The sequence below is a fragment of the Dendrobium catenatum genome, unplaced genomic scaffold, assembly GCF_001605985.2.
Source record: "Dendrobium catenatum unplaced genomic scaffold, ASM160598v2 fragScaff_scaffold_627, whole genome shotgun sequence".
In the NCBI taxonomy this organism is placed as follows: Eukaryota; Viridiplantae; Streptophyta; class Magnoliopsida; order Asparagales; family Orchidaceae; genus Dendrobium; species Dendrobium catenatum.
Window position 1 is genome coordinate 1,842,808 of NW_021319089.1, and position 22,627 is coordinate 1,865,434.

Below are 22,627 nucleotides of genomic sequence, written 5' to 3' on the forward strand. Positions count from 1 at the left end.
CTTAAGTATATATCAACCATCAAAACTAGAAATTTATCTAAAGAGATCTAGGTTTTATTTATTTATTTATTTAAGAAGGTAGAGTGGAGCATACTTGGGGTTGAAATCCATCATGTTGTTCATCTTCCAAAGAGTAATAAATCTCATCTTCATGAACCTGAAAATCTGAAAATAACAAGGCAACTCATTATAGTTAAAAGAAAAAAATATATTCTGGCAATAAAAAGAAAGCATCTCTATAAAAAAATAAGGAAGATGCCTGAGTGCATGGATTGGGATTTTATCCCGCTAACAAACCCATTTGCTTGCATTACTGAATCAAAAGGGAAAGATGATAATATAGCAAGGATAAATTGGGATGTTTACATTTTAACAAATTTTAGCTCTCGCAAATGCCATTATGCTCATACTCTCCATTCAATTCCAATCCACCTCAAGGTTTCCATACCTCCAACCTCAAATCATTATTGGAATTCTTGGTCTCTTCCCATTAGATTTCTTTTGAGAAAGTTCCTCAAATTTTGGATAAAGACTTCTCTCATTTCCTTGTTAGCTTTGTGAATAGAATTTGGAATCATTTGTTAGACCTCTTAGTTTGTATTGCTTCATCATTTGATAGTGGATTTTTTTTGGCATTCTTACCGCATGGATTTAAATCATTATTGACTAAATCAAATAAATATTGGTGCTCTTCACAGTGCAGTTTGCTTCTTATTATTACTATGTTTGTATATGTAGCTAGTTCAAAGTGAAATAATGAAGAGAAAAAAAGGAAACCCTAGAATTTGCAAAAGGGGAATTGATCTCTTGGTAGTACAGATGTTTTAAAGAATAGCACTATGCCAACCTTGTCAAAGAATTTTATACACCAATCTCAATTGTTAGATTCAGCCCAGTGAAATAAAAAAGAGATAAAAAAGGATGAAACGAAAGGAAAAAAACTTAGGTTTTGCTTACAGGAAGGATTGAGATTGGAGATCTGCGTCCCCGCGACGGCCGTGGACGGCCTGAGGTAGAGCGAGGCAGAGGCTTTATCAAACAGGAGAGCGCGTGCACGGAGTTGTAGCTGAAGCTGAGCACGTGTTCCAGAAGGAGAAGGAGTCAAGAAGGCATCCCAGGCCGCAGCAGAAGAGAGAGAGTGAGAAAAAGCAGCATAGGCTGCGTCGCCCAGCCAAGCACGCCATGCGCCGCAGCTCTCCAGCCTCCGAGCAAGATCGTAGCCCTTACCGTCATCGCCCAGTAATATAGCCATCGTCTGAGAATGACGCGGACGCCCGATGCCGCTTTCTTCGATTGACTGTCGGGTAATCGCAGAGAGGAGGGTAGGGGAGATGAGGGGAGGGAGAAAAAGGGTTTACTGTTGCTCTTCTTTCTCATACGATCATGAAACCATAGCCAATTATATTATTTGCCATTAGGTTGGGTAAGTTGAATTTTTTTTCTTAAATTTAGATTTTTTTTTTTCATTTTGAATTATAAACTTGAAAGTTATTTTAATTATATATTTCAACATTTTTTAATTTGATACGATTTTAATGATTTAATATGGTACTTATTTATAGCTAATCAAAATGAAAATGGTTAAATCAAACTCATCCAATTTTGAGTGAGAATGGTTTACACCCCAAGTAAGTTTGCTTGATTGCTGCCAACCGCCAGTGGCCACCACCGTCGGCCGCCTTCGACCACTTTCGCCAGCCATTGCCACCCGTCGTCGGCCACTGCCGCCACCTACCTCTGATCACCAACACCACTACCATCCCCCCCAAGCCACTGTTGCTTGCATCCCCCCTAAGCCACTGTTGCCTGCCGCTATCATGGGCCGCCGCCGGCCCCCACCTCCTCTACCCGTCGCACCACCCGCCGCCAGCCACCGCCATCCACCGGTCACCACTATCTTTAAACTTTACATTACATTCATTTGCTTCAAATCAAGCCAGTGGCGGTGATGATCAATGGCGACCGATGGCGATGGTGGCACTATAGACAGTGGTGATCGGTCAAATGCAAGGGTTTTGAAATTTTTGGCATAGAGTTGGAATACAAAGTGGAGCAAAATAAAGTAAATGTAGTGTAAATTATTTTAATTCATTTTTTAAGGTAAATCAAACTCGCTCAATTTTGAGCGAGAACCGTTTACACTAAAACAAAGCACATTTAAGCACAGCTCACCACCGGCCACCACCGCCCTGCCATCACCGCCTGTCGACCCCACTGCTGACCAGCATCACTGTTGGTCGCCCTGTCATCAGCCACCACCTACCACCCGCCAACACTGTCACTAGCCACCACCACCAACAACAACAACAACATCAAACATTTATCCCACTACGTGGGGTTGGCTACATAAATCCTTTTTCTCCATTGTGTCATATTAAAAGTCAAATTATTATTTAAATCTAATAAAGAAAGGTCATTCCTAATATTTTATAACTAAGTCTTTTAGGTCTACCTCTACCTTTCTTAACTAAGTCAAATCTAATACCTCTACTTTCCTAATTGGGTCATCGAAAGGTAGTTGTTTTATGTGACCATACCATCTAAGGCGACTCTCTCTAATCTTATCTTCTACTGGAGCTACTACAACCTTTTAACGTATGTGCTCATTTCGTATCCTATCTCTAAGGGTAAATCCACTCATCCACCTGAGCATCCTCATTTAATACCGCCTGCCACCAGCCACCACCACCAAATAAAAAAAATCATTCACTTACATTTGCTTTATATTTATCCAAACAATTCAAAACTATTATTTTAACACTTTATTTCTTTTATATTATATTCCTTTTAGTCCCAAATCAATGAAAGTTTACAATCTTTCTTGCAAGCAATTTGCTTCATTGTTTTATTTTGTTTTTTTAAATATATTTGAATTGAAAGGGTTTAGAAATGTTTACTTGAATTAAGTTTAATTGATATGATGATGAAAATTGTATATTTCATGTGGACTTATTTTTGTGAATTCAATTTTGATATCTATTTAAATTGTAATATGAATTTTTCTCTCACGTCATAATTTTAAAAATATTGATGTTTGATCTAAAGTAAAGTAATGCATAACAAAAATTTAAAAGTATTTGATATATACCTTCGCCCTTAAGTTCAATATTGATGTATATGAAAAACATTATATTTGAGTGATTTTCAATTATACTGTAAATTATCTGTTACCATTGACGCGAACACTCCCCCAACTTGCCCCTAGCCACCAACCCCTTCCACCATCAACCACCTCCGCATCTACTATTGCTAAATTCCTAAGCCATTGATCGCCTGCAGCTTTGAGTTTTATACTTCATTCATTTAACTTTAATAAATCAAATAAAAATATAATCACATACATTTATTTTACACTCTTCAAATAGCTCCAAACAATTTAAAATACATTTCATTTATTTTACACTGCATCTCATTTTATCTTGTACTTCTAAAATGTCACCAAAATAAATAATAAATGATGCATTTTGCATTAGAATTGTTGGTGCTTATAACTTCGTCAATCATAATATTATATACCTTTGTCAATCAAAAGCTGTTTTGTTGCAATTTATGAGAGCCTTATATAATAATTGTAGGACGAGATTATATGTTAAATTTTTAATAAAATACAAAATTAATTATAATCCAAATAATTTTTTTTAAAAATTCAAATAAAGTATAAATACACTAATATTCAAGTGAATTTAAAACAACTCTCTTATAAATATAATAAAAACAGTATAAAAAATAAATCAATTCATAAAAAAAAAAAAAAACCTTTAAATCACATATAATTCATTCTTAACAAATCTTCAGCACCAAAAAGAAGCTTATTAATTTAACCAAGGAAAATAACAGACTACTAATTTTTTTCTTTTTTATATGAACAAATATAATGTAACATCTACTTCAAAAATACTTTTTTTATATTAATATAATAATACAAGCAAATTTTTAAAAATATTTATATTTACTTTTATATATATATATATAACACCCTGATATCTAAATAGCATCAAAATTATCCCTAACATTAATTTAACTAAAGTGAAATAAAATTTTCCAACAAATCTTTTGATATAATTTAAATAATATAATAATACATAAATAATTAAAAAAATTTAGATGTAATATATATATATATATATATGTACATCCCCCCACTACTTTTTTTTAGAAGTTTGAAATATCATAAAACTATGAAACAATGATCTAAATCATATAAGACTTTGTTTGAAACTTTATTAATAATTTTTAAAATAGTTTTTAAATAAAAAAAATTTTGATCTAAAAATTTTTGTACTAAAAAGCAATAAGAAAGCTATCCTTTTCTTACTGCTTCTTTGAAGCGGCTTTTCAACTTTTATGTATTGAAAAGTTGCTTTAAAAGGTAGTAAGAAAGCCAGTCTCAAACGAAGCCTAAATCTTAAATGAAAATGTATATTTTATCCATGAAATAATACAACATCAACGCTCTTTTTATGCAAAATCAGCATAGACGATATAACACATCATAAGAAACTCTTTTTATGATTGAAAAACAATAGAAAAAAATTTATATCAAAATATTCTATTAAAAACATTATCATGAAGAGCTTTGAAGCTCTTAAATTTATTTTATGATGAATACGATAAATAATTAATTTATATAATATTCATGTTAAAATAAATTTAAAAGCTCCAAAGTCCATTTTGACTAAAAATTTGATCACAATATCTTCAACCAATTTTTAGCCATAACATTATATTAAACTTTAAACCCCTATTTAAAATGAAAATTTCAATCATACATAAAGAAGTGTTTATGCTTTTTAAGTTTTAAAAATAAATTTCAATTTCAATCTCATTCAACTTGAGCCCTATGTGGGGTACTGGTTGGGTGCCCACTGAGTACCCACGCTTTGCACTGGCGGGCTTTGCCCACCCACACTTACCCACTTTCCACGCTTCTTGAATGCAGTCTGCCACATATTAATGGCCTTGAGGTTTGTTGTCTTTTTCTCTAACTGCAAACTTTCAAGCTACATATCAAAATTTATCGTGGTCGCGGCGAAGTTTAGTGCTACGGACTGCGTAGTAAAGCTTAATGTAATCTACTGCATGCATATGGTAATTAGTAATATAAATCGTTTTGTCCCCTGATGTTGAGCACCCATGAGGCTATGAGTGTACCCATTCCCACCCATGCCCATTGGGTATGGGTGGGTATGTGGGTAAATCAGTTCCAATTACTTTTTCACTACAGAATATTAAAAATATGAAGGAAAAAAAAATCCCAAACAGACTCTTAAGGCTGCTTCACATGAGAAATCATAAGCTTTTAAGTCACCCAAAATTGAAGATGCAGAAATATACAACACTGAACAAAATTGGATACATAGATACAATAATTGATGGATGATTCAAACTAGTAAGAATGAACACTGCAAGCCTTACAGGTAAATTTGAGCAGTAACTGGAAACATGAAAACTAAGAACAAGCTCACCAAGGATTCACAATGAAAGCTATAAATATAGGCACTTACACATACCAAGGCAATCTTATGAACACTAAATCCTTGGATTCTTCTTTTAATAAATATCAAGCATGCATTTGAGAGTGCGAGGGCATACCGGTAATTCCTCCGCTTACTCGGCCATGTACCCTCTTCCACGGCCGCCTGTCCTTCCCCGGGCACGGCCATAGCCTCTGCCACCGTAGCCTCGCACGCCTCTGCCTCTTTCATAGCCTGCTCCTATCACATAGAGATGGCAGCTTCAACAAGGATCATTCAGTTGCGTTCGATTCATAATTACATATAAACAATTTGGTTTAGGATTCAGAGTAAGTTAAATTTAGTAAGGAAATCAGAGCACAAATAAAACTGAAGTGTGAATACAAGTCGACTATGTTCATTCTTTAATTTACTTTGTTATTCTTTCAAACAAAACAAAAAGGAGACTATTTTTTTTCACACAATCCTTTCTCAACCAAATAAGTAGTAAACAGTAATTTCTAATTTCATTTCATTTATCACTTTCTGTCATCTCTTTTAAATTCCTTCAAACCAAACAGAGCCTTCAAATTTCTCAAGAGAATAACAATTTCATGATAAAATGAAACCAACGCATAAGGCTTCACTCTATTACAAAGAGTAGGGCGGGATTGATGTATGAAATAGGATTTTGGTTTCTTGGTTAATTTAAGCTTCATTTGGGACAGCTTTTGACAACTAATTTTTGGCTAGTTTCAAAAAAAAATTATACTAAAATGCTGATTTAGAAAGCAAGAAGAAAATAGTCACAAACAAAGTCCTAAATGAATATTTGCTTCATGTTTAATAAAATGAAACCAGCAAAAATACAGGAGAAATTACGGTGGGATTTTAAAATTATTGTATTTGCATTAAGATGGCTTAGTGTTCTAATGCACTCATCTCATATTACACACATCTAAAAAGTAGATTTACGAATTTTGAAACCCCAAAAAACACTTCCACATATGTTTCATTGCCTAATCGATCAACATAATTATAAAGAAGGTAAGTTGGTTTGATTTCATTTTATGATTTCAAGAAATTTTCAATTTTACTTTATTTTAAATTGCTATCTAATTACCCAAATATGATTAAGTGAATACCATAAAGATTTTAACATTAAAGTCCACTGTATCTATAAGATGCCAAACCTACATTAACACCAAAAGATATACCTAGCTAATTTATTATCATTTTGTGATTGATTGAATAAGATAACAGAAAATTGAATATAATTATAAATTACAGCTGCTTCATTATCAAGCTTATTTTGCTAAATTATATCATTGATAAGGACTACATCACTTAGCATTTCCATGATAACGTGTATAAAAATAATGATTATATATCTTTGATTAAGTTGATCCAGGAATATAGACATATTTAGTCATTGATGTGAAACCATATTCTTTGTTAAATTCAGAGAATTGGAGAGGGAGAAGGCTTTTTTTTTATTGCACAAAATTATCTCTATTTATAGCTATACAAGATATCTTAATAAAGAAATAAATAATAACAAAATCATGTATAATTATCTTAATATAATCCTTCCTAAATCAGTTACCCAAATATAGAAGAAGATCGACGTGATCCAGGTGAGCCTTCCACGGATTTCCATCTTGGCCATGGGAGCAAGTGTCAAGGGACGGCTAAGATTTAACACTCCCCCTCAAGCTGGGAGTACAAATCTGTCATTCTCAGAGTGGTAACTAGTCCAAGAAAAATAGAGTTATCAAGTCCCGTGGTACACCACAGAGTCCTCCATTTAGTCAAAACTTTGGGATAAATTAGATTTAGATATTGCGGTGGCAAAGGGAGCAATGAAGGCTATATTAAATAAGGCAACAATGAAGACTGCATTGGTTATAAATATGATAGCAACCACAAGAGAAGGCTTACAATGAAGACACAACAATGAGAAAAATTTTATTTTTAAGATTGCGGCAAATTCAAGGACAACAACAGAAAAACACATCTCAAGCGACTTAGCACTTGGAAAGCAAATCTCCTCCCGTCTAATCGAGTCAGCCTTCGGCCCAATACAAATCAGTCGTCCAACTTCACCCGTACATTCCTGTTCGATCGCCATACAGACGCACGCAAGGCCTATGATACTTTTGGTCTAATCGTAGGAAGGACTGTAGATCTTGTACTCTTGCTTGTCCATGAACTCTCAACTCTTTCCATACGCACACAAGAGAATGTCTTGCCCTCAGGCTTCTCTTGCTTCTATTCAGTGGACTCTGGACATTACATGAGAGAGGAGCCCTCCCGCTTAATCTCTCCTCAGTTTTGGACGCATGAAGGAAGCAGAAGGACCAATATTTCTTAGAATTTTGGCAATAAAGGCCGGTGGAAAGACCAGTATTCCTTGAAGGCTGGTGGTGGGAACCGGTATTCCTCAGTATTCTATTAATAAAAGCTGGTGGTAGGAACATGTATTCCTCTGAATTTTGACAATGAAGGCAGGTGGTGGGAACCTGGAGAACCAGCAAAAGCCATCTCCTTTAGGGTAGGATAAAGTGCTTCTAATCTCTCTGTATCCTCGCCCTCGATATCCATGATCGACTCCCTACTTAGGGAAGTAGCGTACTTCACAATCTGCGTGCTCACCAACTCTTCTGTCACTGTAAGCACGCACTGGACCGTATCAGTGAACTATCTTGCCACGAAGAAAGACATATTCTTCCCCAGTGCAGGCATCGTCTGGGCAACTCCACGTATCAGGACCGTTCCATCGGCAAGCTTCGAATCCAACGATCCGACTTCAGTCCAAATGCGATTGACAAGGTTCTCAATGACGATTCTGTCAGCGATAACGAAGAAGGCGAGAACGTGGATTACGAAGTGATGCTTGCCCAATTTGAGGGATTGATCCCAATGACAGAGATCATTGGGAGATGTCGACTTCTTCTGTTGTCTAGGGCCTTGTTATACATCTCCCATATATGAGGGTAACGGATCAAGAACATGCAAAAGTGATCAGGATTTGGGGCAAGGAGGGGCTCTTCGAGTGGAGGATTTGATGGCGTGCACAACAACTCTTCAACCCTCTCGTTTCTTGCGCAGTTTGGCTCCATCTAGGGGTGCAAACGTGTCGAGTCGAGCTCGAGTGCTAAACATCAGAAATTAGGAGTATTACTGCCACTTCCACTATTTATATTTATATATATATATATATATATTTTACTGCTTTAGTAATGATAAAGCTACAACATTAATTTCACTAGTTTTTGAAAATCTAGCAGCCGCATAAATGTTGTCGCTTTGAAAAATGTGACTATTTTTTAGTGTTTAAACTTCTTTATTTGAGCTTGCCTTAAACATTAATGATGCTGCTTTGGACTTTTTAGGTTAATTTAATAAACAAATTAATAAGTCTAAAAAATCAAACATTAATTCGAGCCGGCTCGTGAGCTCACGAGCCGAGCCTCATTGAGCTCGAGCTCGAGTTCGACTCGTGAGCTCGATAAGCTAGGCTCGCGAGCCCATAAACGAGTCGAGCTCAAGCCGGCTCGGCTAACTTACACCCCTAGCTCCAGCACACGCACGAGGGCCGGTCGTCCCCGCTCAGACACGCACACACGCAGTTCCTACTCGGTCCCTCACTTGATCCTCATCTTACTCGCTTCGACCCCCAGGTAGGCACACATGATAGCTGCATGTAGAAGACCGAAAAGGAGAAGCCCTCTCACATGCTCAAATGCCCTGGACGCAAATGAGCAGGAATAGAACGCAAGAACCAACTCTCCCTCTCTCACGCTCTCACTATTTGAGAAGATCCAAATATCTTACTTTGATACCATGTTAAATTCAGAGAATTGGAGAGGGAGAATGCTTCTTTTTATTGCACAAAATTATCCCTTTATAGATATATAAATGATATCTTATGGACAACAAGAAAAGGACTTATGGACAGTGGGACAACAAACGACCTTTGCTAAAATTTATGAACAGCAATTTTTATATGTCAAAGAGATCTGGATAGCAGTTTTTGCGAGGTAGAAATCCTTTGGAATCTATGTTCGACGGAAGGGAGTTAAAAGGACTAATTCCAAGTAGAGAGGGGGAGGTAGTGGGGGCTGGCCATAGCGAAAGAAGAGGAGAAATAGCTCTGGAGTTTGTGTGTTGATAAAGGGAGGCAATTCAAAATATGAAATTTAATTTCATATTTTAATGTTTGGAGAGGAGGGGAAAGTTTGAATTTGAATTCTCCAAACAAAGAGGGAAAGGAGGAGAGGAGGGGCCGACCATGCCTAGGATAGGGGAGGGGATTTGGGAAATTAAGAGAGTTGCCAAATCTTGCCTACTGTTTACACATGATTGTCAATCAGAAGTAATGCAGGCTTAACAGAAGGTAAGATTTTTTTACTTAAGAGTTAAGAGCAAAGTTTAAGGCTGCTAGTAGATTGCGATTCATTTGAAGCTTAGGATTCATTTGAGGCTAAGGATTACCTCAAAAGAATAAAAATCTAACAGCAACCTTAAACTAAGCTCCGAAGTAAAAAATCAAACCTTCTGTCAAGCCTGCATTACTTATGTTTGAAAAATCATGCGTTACCATAAGGCTAGCGTTCCCGCATTATATAGTGAAAATTTTAATGTTGAACAATAGTAAGTAATAAATTGTAAATAATGACTCATAAAAATTCAATCAACCCTCCCAACCATATTTGCCACCTATCAATCCACAACTAACGAAAATTATTATTCATGTCACGGCCCCTCAGTCCATACTAAATGTAAGTAACCTAAAACATTTAATAGAATGTGTGCGTGTTTTATGAGTACTCTATGCGTCTTATGTGTGTATGATGCGTACTATGTGCCTCTTTTGTGCGTGTATTATGCGTATTATTTAAAAACGCTTCAAAACTATTTATAAAATTATTTTTTTCGTTAAAACAAATAAGAAATTCAAACACTAATCTTTAAACGCAAATGTCAATCACAAAATCTTTCAAACATCATATTATGCGTATTCTATGCCTATTATCTGTTTACGAAATGCGTATTATATGCATACAGTATGCATACACAATACGTACGATATGCATAATTTATGCGTATTATTATTTAATAAGTTATTTTAATCAAATCAATGTAAATAACATTTATACACATAATTGAAAAATATATTCTTTAGAAATAAACATTTATACGCATAGTGATAATAAATATTTATACACAGAAACTGTTTAAACATTTATACACAAAAATATTTATACATAAAAACATTTATACACAGAATGATAAATATTTATACAGAATAAAAACTGTCATTTTTTCAATATTTTACAAAATATTTCATATGCAAATTCTGCCCTATACTTTGGCATATCTTCTTGCCAATTTGTACTGTCAGTACAATCAGTGTTGCCTTCAAGACTTACTCTTTCCATATATTTATAGACATATATTCCGCAATCTATAAAGTTATCCTGTTTTTGTGCACCTTTAATGGTAGAAAGCTTCCATTTTCTGATATCACTATTAAAAACTCCTTTCGTGTCAGAGTATAGGGCTTTAAGCTGAAAAATGCGTAGAGCGAGGATTAGTTCTGTAATTTTTTAAAAAATTGAAGAGTTCATGTTCATCTAACACTTACAATTTTTGGAACAACAAACATATGCTCTTTGACGCGGTGGGGCAACGAGTCATAAAATTTTCACTTTTGTTCTTTCAGCAAACCAATCAGCAGGGTAATGTGCGAGGATTCAGTGATTGGCTGTAATAAAATGTTGTTTGAAGAAACAAAAAGCTCGGTTATATGGTCGATTTGCAATTTGGATAATTTATCCCTTCCTTTGTTATTCTGCAAGTGCAAGTAGTAAATGTAAGTATGTAACTATGTAAAAACTAAGAAATGGATACTAAGTTACTAATCCAATAGTTAAACTGATTAATTAAATACTAAGTTACTAACCTAATAGACTTGAGAGATGTATAGAAATTTATGATACTTGTCAGGCATAAGGTTACACTTTTCATCTAACAAAAGGGCAAAAAGATCTACTTGTTCATTGCCTAAATAATTGTCGCTTAATAACTCGTCAATTTCAACTCTGGAAATAAGAATGTTACTAACAAACAAGATACTATCGTCCCTGCAAAAAAATATTTAAATACGCATTTCATAAGCATACAATACGTGTATCATAAGCATACCATACACATAACATAAGCATACCATATACATACAATACGCGTATCATAAATACGCGTATAATAAGCATACGATAAGCATATAATACAATAAGCATAAAATACACATAACATACACGTATCATAAGCATACCATATGCATAAGTAACGCATATCATACGCATAACTCATGCATACCATACGCATAAAAATATTCAAACATAAAATAAGTTGCAATTTTTTACCTCCGATTGTACTTCTTCAAACATTCATGAATAAAATTTCTCTTCTCAGAACTCAAACTCAGAAGACCTTTGTAATTTTCTATTTCAGTTGCATAAACAGAAATTACAGGATTTATATGAATGTCATCTACTGGGATTGGTTCATTTGGATTTGTATATAAAATAAGTTGCATTTCTACTGGGATTGGCTCATTTTGTGGGATTGGCTCATTTCTGAATGAGATTGACACATTTTGGGGGATTGATTCACTAGGATTGTGGGGAGAGATATATGATTTATGTTTCTTATTGGAAGATGAAGAGTAGCTAATAGATCTTTTCTGAGGAAGTATTTTGCTTTGATCAATGTAATTATTGAGCTTGACCTCAATAACTTCAACTCTTTCAGTTAAGTTTTCAAACTTTCTGCTCAGCCTATCTTCAAATTCAAGAAAAAGTTTTGTGCATGTTTCTTGGCAGAATTTGATTATTCTTTCTTGTAGAGATTCAAGTACTTCAGCGGAAAAACTTAAGTGTGGTTGCTGAGGAGATTGGTAGGGGTCTTGCTGAGAAGATTGGTGGGAGTTTTGCTGAGGAGGTGGGATATAACGGGGAGATTGGGGGGGTTGTTTTGATGGGTGGATATTTCATGAGGGGAATCAGGAGATGGAGGGCTGTCTGATAGATATTTCTTGACATTAGTCATATCCATTTCAGCCTAGGAAACTGATTGGAGGACATTATAAATCTGAATTATCGTTATATTAGCAAATAAGTTAGTGACCACCTCTGTAGTATATACAATATCATCGGCCCATCGTAGAAAATGGGACATTTTGTCAGCATACATAGGAGCATGAAAAGAAGTATGCTCCAGGAATCAAATCTGCATAAGATGAAAAAAAATTTTAGCACTCACATTGAACAAATAAAATTTTGAATGAATTTAACAGTTAGCACTTAGCACTCAAAATTAGCAGAGGTACAAAATCGTTGATGTAATTTGCTTGCTTCTTATTTGAAATCTTGGAGGAGGCCTTATTAAACTCTCCAACTAAAAATTCTCTAATTGAACTAGCCCAGTTTATTGACAAAAAATCATCTGGATTATTTGCTATTCTTTGAAGCAACTGAGGGGTTTTGAAGCTGTTAAGTTGAAAAAGCAAATTTGAACATAAATATAGGGGTGTCAATATTTGACACGACCCGAAAACCCGACCCGTTTGATAAACGGGTCGGGTTCGGGTTCTCAAATTCGACCCGTTTATCAAACGGGCGACGGGTTGCCGGGTCAACCCGCAAACCCGTTTATTTTAAAAAATTTGAATTTTTCGCTGCCTAGATTTGCTTGTTCAACTCCAGCATGTCTACCTTAATTTCAGATGATGTAACTGAAGTATGTGCTAAGGAAAGTCAGGATATTTCTTCTCCTTTATTTGACAGACCAGTAAGTAGGGCCACTTCATCAGCAGTGAAAGAAATGGAGTCACATTTTAGAACAAAGCATTGTTTTGAAATATTCCACCTTGATATAAGCTCATAAATAAGATGGACATTTTGCTCAAACCCAGGAAAATGCAAAAATTGTATGATCTTCAACCGTTTCAATGTGTCCATGACTTCAGGAGAAATTTACTGAGCAAAGTTATCACAGATTGATCGAAAAGTTGAAACATAGCGTCGATAGGTAATTGGACGAACATTTATCTGAAAATTTTAAAAAATAAAAACATATAGAATAAGAAAATAAAAAACGCACAAAAAACGCACAACATAAGCATAAAATACGCACAACACAAGTAACGATCACGCATAACATACGCATAGAGTACTCACAACATACGCATAAGAACGCATATTTCAGAAAATATGGCAGCAAATTATACGCACGCAGTATGTACGCACAACATAAGCAATTATCACGCACAGTATATGCATAACATACGCATATAGTACGCACAACATACGTGTAGAGTACGCACAACATACGCATAGAGTACTCGGTGCTTTAAATTTAGTTAGGTTTATATTTCAAATTTCAACATAAATTCATAAACCCTAAATACAGAGAAAACCCGATGGAATCAAAGTATCAAACAAACATTTAAAAAATTTTGAGAAGCACCACATACGCATAGCGTAAGCATAAAAAAATGAAGAACTTCAAAACCTTGAACATCTACGCATAGCATAACCATAAAATATGCAGAACTGAACAGAAATCATGGCAGCAAATTACCTTTTTCTTGGTGGGTGACGACATCTGAGAATGAATTGAGGGAATGCTTGGAATTGCTCCGTATTGAATGTTTGGAAGTTGGAACGTTTGCTGGAACTTGAAAACCGTAATGCAACGTCTGACATTCGACCTTTATCAATGTTTAAATGTTGATGCCACATCGACATCTCATTAGGCGCAATTAGGGGTCGGAACTGAAAAAAAAAATTAGGTTAATTTTATTATGAGTAAGCCTCAAAACCTTGGGTGGTGTGGGGGTTCGGCCAACTAAAAAATGTGAGGCGAGGCGCGCCTTATGGCGTGCCTCATTAAACTTGAGGCGTAAGCTTCAAAACCTTAACTTATTGCGTAGGCTTTGAGGCTTAAAGGGACCACATTGCGGTAAGGCGAGCATTTTATTGCGCAATTTTAAACCATGGGTGGTGTGGGGGTTCGGCCAAGAGAGAGATGGGAGGTGGTGCCTAGTGGTTTGGGGAGAAGAGAGGGGAGGAGGTTGGTGGAAGAGGTGGACCACAAGTCCAGACGCTTCCTGCGGCTGATGGGTAATACACTGCCCTCACCTAAGGACTTAGAACTCTCACAAGAGCTCTCAAACTCACCAAAACGCAAGTGCAGAAAATTTTCTTCATATTCACCATCATCCCTCTCAAGAAGAAGAGGGGGCTATAAATAACCAAAATACAATAATAAAACCAAAAGACAAAAGTGCCCCCTGGGGTCACATGAGCCTACCCCCTCAAGTGAGGATAAAATAAAAAAAAAAACACAATAATAAATCAAATTGCAAATAAAAGATTAGAAATAAAAGGGTGTAATCATGGACATAGATCTCCGGCCTTGTCGCTGATAAACTCTGCACTTTCGGATATCCTCATCAGTGTCATTAACTTGCGGATTGTTTTTTTTTTTTTTTTTTTGGCATTGTGCAACTCATCCTATGTTGCATTAGTAAAACATAGCGCAAAGAATCCTACATGAAATTGCTAACAGAGTTTATGGCTATAATATTAGATCAATCAAAAGAAGTAATAAAGGAACTTGAACAAAATCAAGTGATGGCTTTAAATGAACAAAACAAAATCATCAAGAGAATTTAAATTACATTCCTAAATTCAATAGGAAGTATAATCATATAAAGTTTTCATACTAGATTGATAATTTAAAATGTTTTTTTAAAGATTATAATTTATTTATTTATTAATGACTTGGATGTGCTAAACAAAACTAATGTCATATGCTCAATAATTTTGATGAAATATTTAAAGTGAAACTAAATCTACATGGGCTAACCTGAAATATAAGCTCATAGAGAAACATCTATTATTTTTTTAATATAAAGATCAACTGTTTGAAAAACTCAAGTATTATCAGTGAAATGAATATGGCATATATGAAAGCTATGATAGATTTATAAATCCGTAGCTAAGCATCATTTGCCTCGAGAAATTTTGTTAATATTATTTATTCAAATGAATGTCTTAAGCATGAGAATAAGAATAAATTCAACTATAATTTCCAAAAAAACACTAAATGAGGCCCTATCCAAATATTTGGATATTGAGTTATATTATGAATATTTTCTTAGGACCATCACACATTCAATTAAAGCCCCAAAGAAAATTTATTCTCTCTCCTAAGCATGATATACAAATAACTAGTAGTGGGGCATAACATTAGAGTTAATTAACAATTTACCAAAGTAATCAGATTTATTAACTTGCACATCCAATTGAAAGAAATTCAAGCAAAACAAATCAAAAGATCAAAAATAAATTGAATTAAAGTCCCTAGAGAAAAATCATTAACTTATTCTCTCAAGCCTATCAAACATATAACCACAAACCAATCAAATGTAGACGAGTTTGATTTTAATGAAGAAATTATAGCACTTCTATTTCAGGAAGAATTAGAAGAAGTATCATAGTTACAATCACACTATTTTGATGTTATTGAATCTAAACATGAATCAATATTATTTTTTTTCATGAACCACAGCGCATAATTAAGCAAGAATTACAACTTGTGTTTAAATTTGAAATTAATTATAAATCAGAAAATATACCTCCATTAGAAATTGAACTGCAGCTCAAATTGAAACTACAACTGCATTCGAATTTAAAGTAGATCGTGATTATGAATATGAACTTCTAATAAAAACAAGTATATTCTTGATTTTGAAGTGATCGTTCAAGAAAAGTCAACCCCATACCCTCGAAGCCACGTCAATGTGATCAGAGAAGCACAAGAACGGTTCTTATTAAGGCAAGTTAGGTTTATTTTAACCAAGTTTTTACTGAATGAAATCTAAAAAAGGATGCTGTAAGTCACTATTATTATTCACAAATATCTTAAGCTTAAGAAAAGAGTTGATTCACAAAATCATATATTCCTGTAAGATATAAAGGCTGTCCATATGTTCAAAAAAATTATTGCTTGGTTTCACACAAAACTATTATCAATGTTAAGTGACTATGGAACCCTCAGTCCTATTACTAATCTAAGAAAGTTGAATGAAGTATAATTTCATCCCGATTTAAAACCTCCAAATTATATTTTGTGTTCAGTCGGTAAGCATTGATGATATAAGAGAATATGTAAAACTTCATGGCCTCCATTATAGAGATAATGCTCCCAGAAAGTGCTCAAGCATGACTTTTCAAAAGGAAGAAATCTATCAACCCAAGGGAGTTATACATTACAGGTGATGCATAAGAAAATATTTTGGTATATTTTAGCACGTTTTGAATTTTACTAATACATTTTTGGATAATTTCATACTTTTTTCCATTATTAATGTACTTGATATGAGGATTAACTTCTTTTTAAATTAAATGATATAATTTATCTATTTTTAGGATTTATCTTGATTTATATTTTTGAACTAGTATAAAAATAGGGATAGAAAAATCATGTATTTTCAATATCTTAAGATTATTATAGGTAACTACTATAATTCGTCTCTCCCTCTTCCTCCTCAAATATGATTTCCTCGGTCACTCGTAGCATGCAATCCATATACCTAGAACTATAATCCACAGATTTCTAATTCAAAAGACAAAATTCACAAGACAACGGATTCCTTCCTCTCTCCATTCTAGACTTCCATCGATACTCTCTTCATCCTCTCCCCTTCTCTCTTCAATCCCTAATACCTAGAAGGTAGAATACAGGAAGAGAATATAGTAATTCAAAGGCACACTTAAAAGAGAATGAAGAGAAATATCAAAAATAATATTCATCATTAAGGCCTCCATCAATTTAGTATTAGTGCAAGCTTAGTGTAGATCAACAGATATTGGAGTGACCGTATTACATAATTACCATCAAAGAAATCTAATTACTTCTTTAATACACATAAAGGCATATAATACTTTTTTCTTTGTTTCTTGAACATATAAATAATGAGCATTTCTTTTACATTTAAATACAAACCAGATCGACAAACTAGGGATTTTAGTTTTTAGGAAGGCCATGCTTGCTTGAGCTTGGCCAGCGGGTGTCAAGCCTAGCATGGTTACTTATTGGGCCGAAGAAAAGGTGATTCACCATTTCAAATATGACATGTGAAACAACATATTTTTATTCAATAATTGTTTAACAAATTCTAGGCATCCCTCAAACATGACACCAACATAAAATGGGCACAATGTACGTCATTCTAACCCAATCGTATCCCAAACATTCTTGATAAAATTTTACCTCTTATTTTATTATATCTTAAAATTTTTACTTACATATTCCATATATAATTACTATATAATAATATTTTTTTCCTTTTTAGCATATTTTGATAATATGTGTTACTACTTAACAACTTCTATTTGCTACACATTTATATACAAATCAAGTGCTCTACAATTGCATTTTTAAGGATCTATCGCCATGTGACTATAATGTACATCATTCTAACCCAATCATGTCCCAAACATTCTTGATCAAATTTTACCTCATTTTATTATGGCATCTTAAAATCTTCACTTACATATTTCAAAGATTAGTACTTTATAATAAAAAGATTTTCTTCCCTTTTATTATATTTCCATAATATGTTTTACTACTTAACTACTCTTATTTGCTGCTACTCATTTATATGCAAACCATGTGCTCTACAACTACTTAACTACCTTTGATTCATAATATGTATTACTACTTAACAACTTTTATTTGCAACACATTTATATACAAACCATGTGACACTCTAAGTATAACGTAATGTCATATCCGTGAAAATATCTTCTGTCCGTATCTCCAAAATTAAGAGTCATGTAGTGAAGTTAGATACTTAGAATCAAGATCACAGCTATATAGAAGATTAGGAATTTTGGTAAAATGGAATTTATTGACCTTACCATGGTAATTCCAACCTCTTCCACGCCCACCACCTTGGCCCCAATTCCAGTTCTCATCTATAAGGCAAGTGAAAATTACATAGAAACAAGCAGGAGGAAACAAGAACTATGGCAAGAAGTTCAGCTTCTAGAAACAAAATTAAGCAACTACGCAATCCTGCATGTAGATTCAAATCTGTCTAATAGAAAAAAAAAACATACCTTGATAGTTTCTGTAGCCACCATACCCATCATATCCACCTCTTCCAAAACCCCTTCCTCTTCCTCTACCTCGACCTTGTCCTCGACCATACGAGTAATCTTCACAAAGAAATAGAACCAATCCTTAAACTTCCTTCTATACAACAGTGAGGCAGAAAAAGATCAGAAGTACCATCATTATAGGGATTTTGTGCCTGTCTAGGCTGATGATAAGTTTGCCCCATTTGCTGCTGTCGGGGTTGATGCCTCGGTTGTTGCCTTGGATGCCCTACATTTGATGCAACTTGATACCTATATACAGAAAAACATTTCAGAAAAAAAAAAAAGAATGCCGTCACAGTTCCCACCACCAAAAAGGATCACTTTTCATGCTACAAAAAAAAAAAAGATTACCCAGATGAGTTGACGTTTAGATCCCTTGTGGAGAGAGTTATTGTAATCATGGAAACATGCCTTGTCGTCTCCAAACTACAGTAGGCGCTTGATGGATTAAAATATTTCCAAGGCCATTGGTTTGTTTCACTTGAAAAAAAAAAAATGCTACTTACGGTACAAGACCCTCTTCAATAGGTTCCCAAACATCAGTAATGCTGCTTGAACTGATAGAAGTATCTTGATACAATCCGGGAATTCGTTTCTGTAATTAAAGATCTGTCAGGTCCCTTACACCTCTGTTTAAAATGATTCAAATGGTGAAAGAAATTGGAATGAGTGCCAACCTTCATGATCTCGACAACAGCTACAGCCTTGTTGATAGCTTGTCCCATTGCCTTTAAGACAATTTCTCTGGCGTGCTTATCCTGTGGCAAGTAACCTTTGCCCAATTAGCAATAAATATATCATGCAAAAAGGACATGCACTCTTGTAGCAATTTTTTAAATTACATGCACGAATCTTAGTCAGAAAAAAATTTGTGTTAGGATGGTCTCAGAGCCTTTGAATTTGCTTTGAGAGAAATGCTATATAATTTTTGAGTGATTAATTGTGTATTGCACTCAGGTCAGAGCAGAGACTTTGAGATTCATCCAAAATGAATTTTGATCAGTGTCGGCCCAATTTTTTGCCCATCAAACTATCCATGGCAATCTACATATGAGCTTATAAATTCTATTAGTTCAATCATAAGGATCCACATCAAGTCCCTAAGGTATAAAAAAATTGAATTAACATTGATTGCTGAAATACAATTTTAGTTTTCCTCAATTATAATAAGTTATGTTGGATGTAGATTATTCGAGATCGTTGAAGGTTTTATGAATACTTTCAGAGGAGAGTCTAGTACATGCGTAAGGCCTAGATCTTCTATTTGATAATTTCTACTGTTATTCTTTCTATCTACTTGTTAGTAAATGGTGCATATGTGATTGTGATTTTATCAAAAGTGATATTTGTCATATTTCTTTTTGTGGTGTGCATCTTGATTGCTTCTAAATTTTATATTTGACCTCAAATTTTCTTGCTAAATTTTAATTTTTTTGCGTCGATTTAGTCATTGTTAGAAGTCAAATAAGTATGTTTTCTATTTTTCCATTGACAGAAAGTAATATTTGCTAAAGTTGAGAGTTATTAACTTGAAAATTGTAGTTTTTTATGAGCTTTCATAGGTTGCATTAAGAAACCATAAACCCTTCAATGTCTGACATCAACTTAGGTTACGCCATCATGTCTAATAAAAACTAGGACATAATACTTGGGTCAATAAAAAATATCCAACTTAAACAAATCATGTAAGTAAGGGTTCCATACAAACCTAACTTAACCAACATGAAGATTTAAATTGCATTCCTACACTTGATTGGATGTAAAATCTTGATCAATAATTTAGAATACTTCTTGAAGATTATTAATTATTTAATTTTGAAATATTTGAATATGTTAAATTAAAATTAATGGGAAATGCTCAATTATTTTGGAGAATTATTGTAAGTGAAACTAAATGCACATGAATTGAATTAAAACAAAAACCTAGAACAATATATATCATTTATCAAACATAGGGATCAACTGCATGACTAATTTAAGCATCATAAGCAGGTGAATATGGTGCGTGTGAATACTATGCTCGGTTTATAAATCTTGTAGATAAACATCATTTTCCTCAAGACTTTTGTTATCATTATTTGTTTCATTAAATGTCTTAGTCAAGAGATTGGGAATAAATTAAGTTATAATTTTCTTTAAACTTAATGAGGCTTCATTCAAACCTTTTAATGTTGATGCATGTTATGAATACTCTGCTACACATAATTATAGCTGCTCATAAAAACATTATCTTCTCCTCTCAAGCATGATATCAAAATAAATAAAAATGAGGCTCAATATCAAGATTAGTCAATAGTTTGCCAAAGAAACCGGGCTTTGATTTACTTGCAAATTGAAAGAATTTCAAGCAAAAATAGTCCAAATAATCATTTGACATTTTCCCTGATCCTTTGAATTAATTGTGAAAGAAAAATACAATAAAGATAACAAAGGAGTTTCTTCTCTAACTCGCTTTCAGAAGCTACTGGCCAACTATGTGTGCAGCAGGAATAAAACAAAAGTTTGAAGAAAGACATGGAGAGAGAGAGAGAGAGAGAGAGAGAGAGAGAGAGAGAGAGAGAGAGAGAGAGAGTCCTCCATTGATTTAACAATGTTATTCATATGCTGTAACTTAACTAAATCGATGCTTTTTTATCAGATAATCTGTTTGGCTGACTGAAATTAGCTTAAAATTTTGATCCTGCAAGGTTAAGCTTCCCAAAACCATTGCAATCAAGAAGGAGCACTAACAAATGGTGAAGAAAAAGATTCAGCAGCAGCAGAAGAAAAAAAGAGGCAAACAGCTAGCTAGATCTCTAAGCTTTCACTCAAGTCAAGGAACTCTAGTTCCAGTTTGGATAAAAACATCTTTCACTCCTCGTATTGTAATAATTCAGCCAATGAAGAAACAAAGTGCTGTTACATTGGCCTGAACCTCACAGTTCAAATTGACCCAGAGAGATTGTGCTCTAATCTTCAGCTGTGTACTCCGCTACACTCATTTGCTGGAGATAACCTGATTTCATTTGTTCTAAACTCTATTCAAACGGAGAAAGGTTCAACCAGGAGTTTTTAAAGTTTTCTATTAGTAAAATCTGGAAGAACTAAAAAAGGCGTCCCTTCATTGTGATTTCCTCATATACTCTTAACAGAAATTTGGAAAAACAAAGTCCTGTATAAAACATAAATTCATGAAACCCAAAGGAAAGGTACGCGATATTTTAAAAGAAAATAGAAAAAGGAACAGTAAAAGCTAATAATTGGCGCAGCTAAGCTCACACAAACAGGAAAACCCATGTCAAAGATATTTATAAAAAAGAAAATACTTATTAAATACATGAACTCCCATTTAAGCGTCGAAACAGTAAAAACACAAAACAAAGCAAGAATACTGCCTTCAAAGCTGCAATCCAACAAACCTCAACATCAGCAAATGGTAAACAGATTTGGCAAGAGAGAGAGAGAGAGAAACCTGGAAGAGACTAGTTGCATAGCTGATATAATTTCGAATCATGCCCTGAGATGTAATTCTGATCTCATTCTCGCTTATAGCCGACTCCGGCCTCGGCTTCTCCACTCTCTGGTATCTATCCATGGCCGGCGAGCTAAGACCAATAGAACAATAGAGAACCAAGTAAATAGGTTTCAGCTAGGGTTAGGATTTCAGTGGAAGATCAGCTCCAGCGTACTGTAACTTCAAAGCTCTGTGGCTTATAACGAAAAGAAACCTCTTCCCCGCCCTTCCAAGATTGTCAGAACAATACTACGAAGAGATTAGGTCAATTTATATGGGACTGTAATAATAATATTATTATTATTTTACATTTAAGTCAATTAAAATAAGTTCATGTGTGAGCTTAGAATTTTAATTGATAGTTAAAACTCAAAAATAATATATTAAAATGAGGATATATATATATATATATAACTATTATGCCCTTATATTAAAAAATC

The 22,627-nt window shown here is 34.2% G+C and overlaps 2 protein-coding genes across 13 annotated transcripts in view; both read right to left on the minus strand.

Annotated features, from left to right (window-relative positions):
- The window catches only part of LOC110100995, a 43,508-nt gene extending 42,130 nt beyond the window's left edge, over positions 1 to 1,378 (minus strand). For all 10 annotated transcript variants that reach the window (XR_003700949.1, XR_003700951.1, XR_003700948.1 and 7 more), the window contains exons 1-2: positions 958 to 1,378; positions 95 to 165 (exon numbers count right to left, since the gene is read on the minus strand). Coding sequence is in view for 1 of the 10 variants with exons in the window: in XM_020828728.2 (XP_020684387.1) it covers positions 95 to 165; positions 958 to 1,252 (366 nt within the window). In the remaining 9 variants the exon portion in view is untranslated. The remainder of the gene's footprint in view (positions 1 to 94; positions 166 to 957) is intronic.
- A 3,914-nt stretch (positions 1,379 to 5,292) lies between these two features.
- Positions 5,293 to 22,426, minus strand: LOC110100988 (ribonuclease P protein subunit p25-like protein). Of its 3 annotated transcripts, none has more exons than XM_020828720.2 (8): positions 22,146 to 22,426; positions 19,372 to 19,452; positions 19,201 to 19,289; positions 19,046 to 19,120; positions 18,825 to 18,943; positions 18,653 to 18,751; positions 18,452 to 18,508; positions 5,293 to 5,708 (listed from the first exon to the last, which is right to left on the minus strand). In XM_020828720.2, exons 1-8 carry the CDS (start codon positions 22,266 to 22,268, stop codon positions 5,608 to 5,610), a joined length of 744 nt encoding a protein of 247 aa, XP_020684379.1. In that variant the 5' UTR covers positions 22,269 to 22,426; the 3' UTR covers positions 5,293 to 5,607. The 3 variants fall into 3 exon arrangements, with proteins under 3 accessions (XP_020684379.1, XP_020684378.1, XP_020684380.1); XM_020828719.2 differs by having other exon boundaries at positions 5,293 to 5,714; XM_020828721.2 differs by having other exon boundaries at positions 5,597 to 5,734.
- Between the last annotated feature and the right edge of the window lie 201 nt (positions 22,427 to 22,627).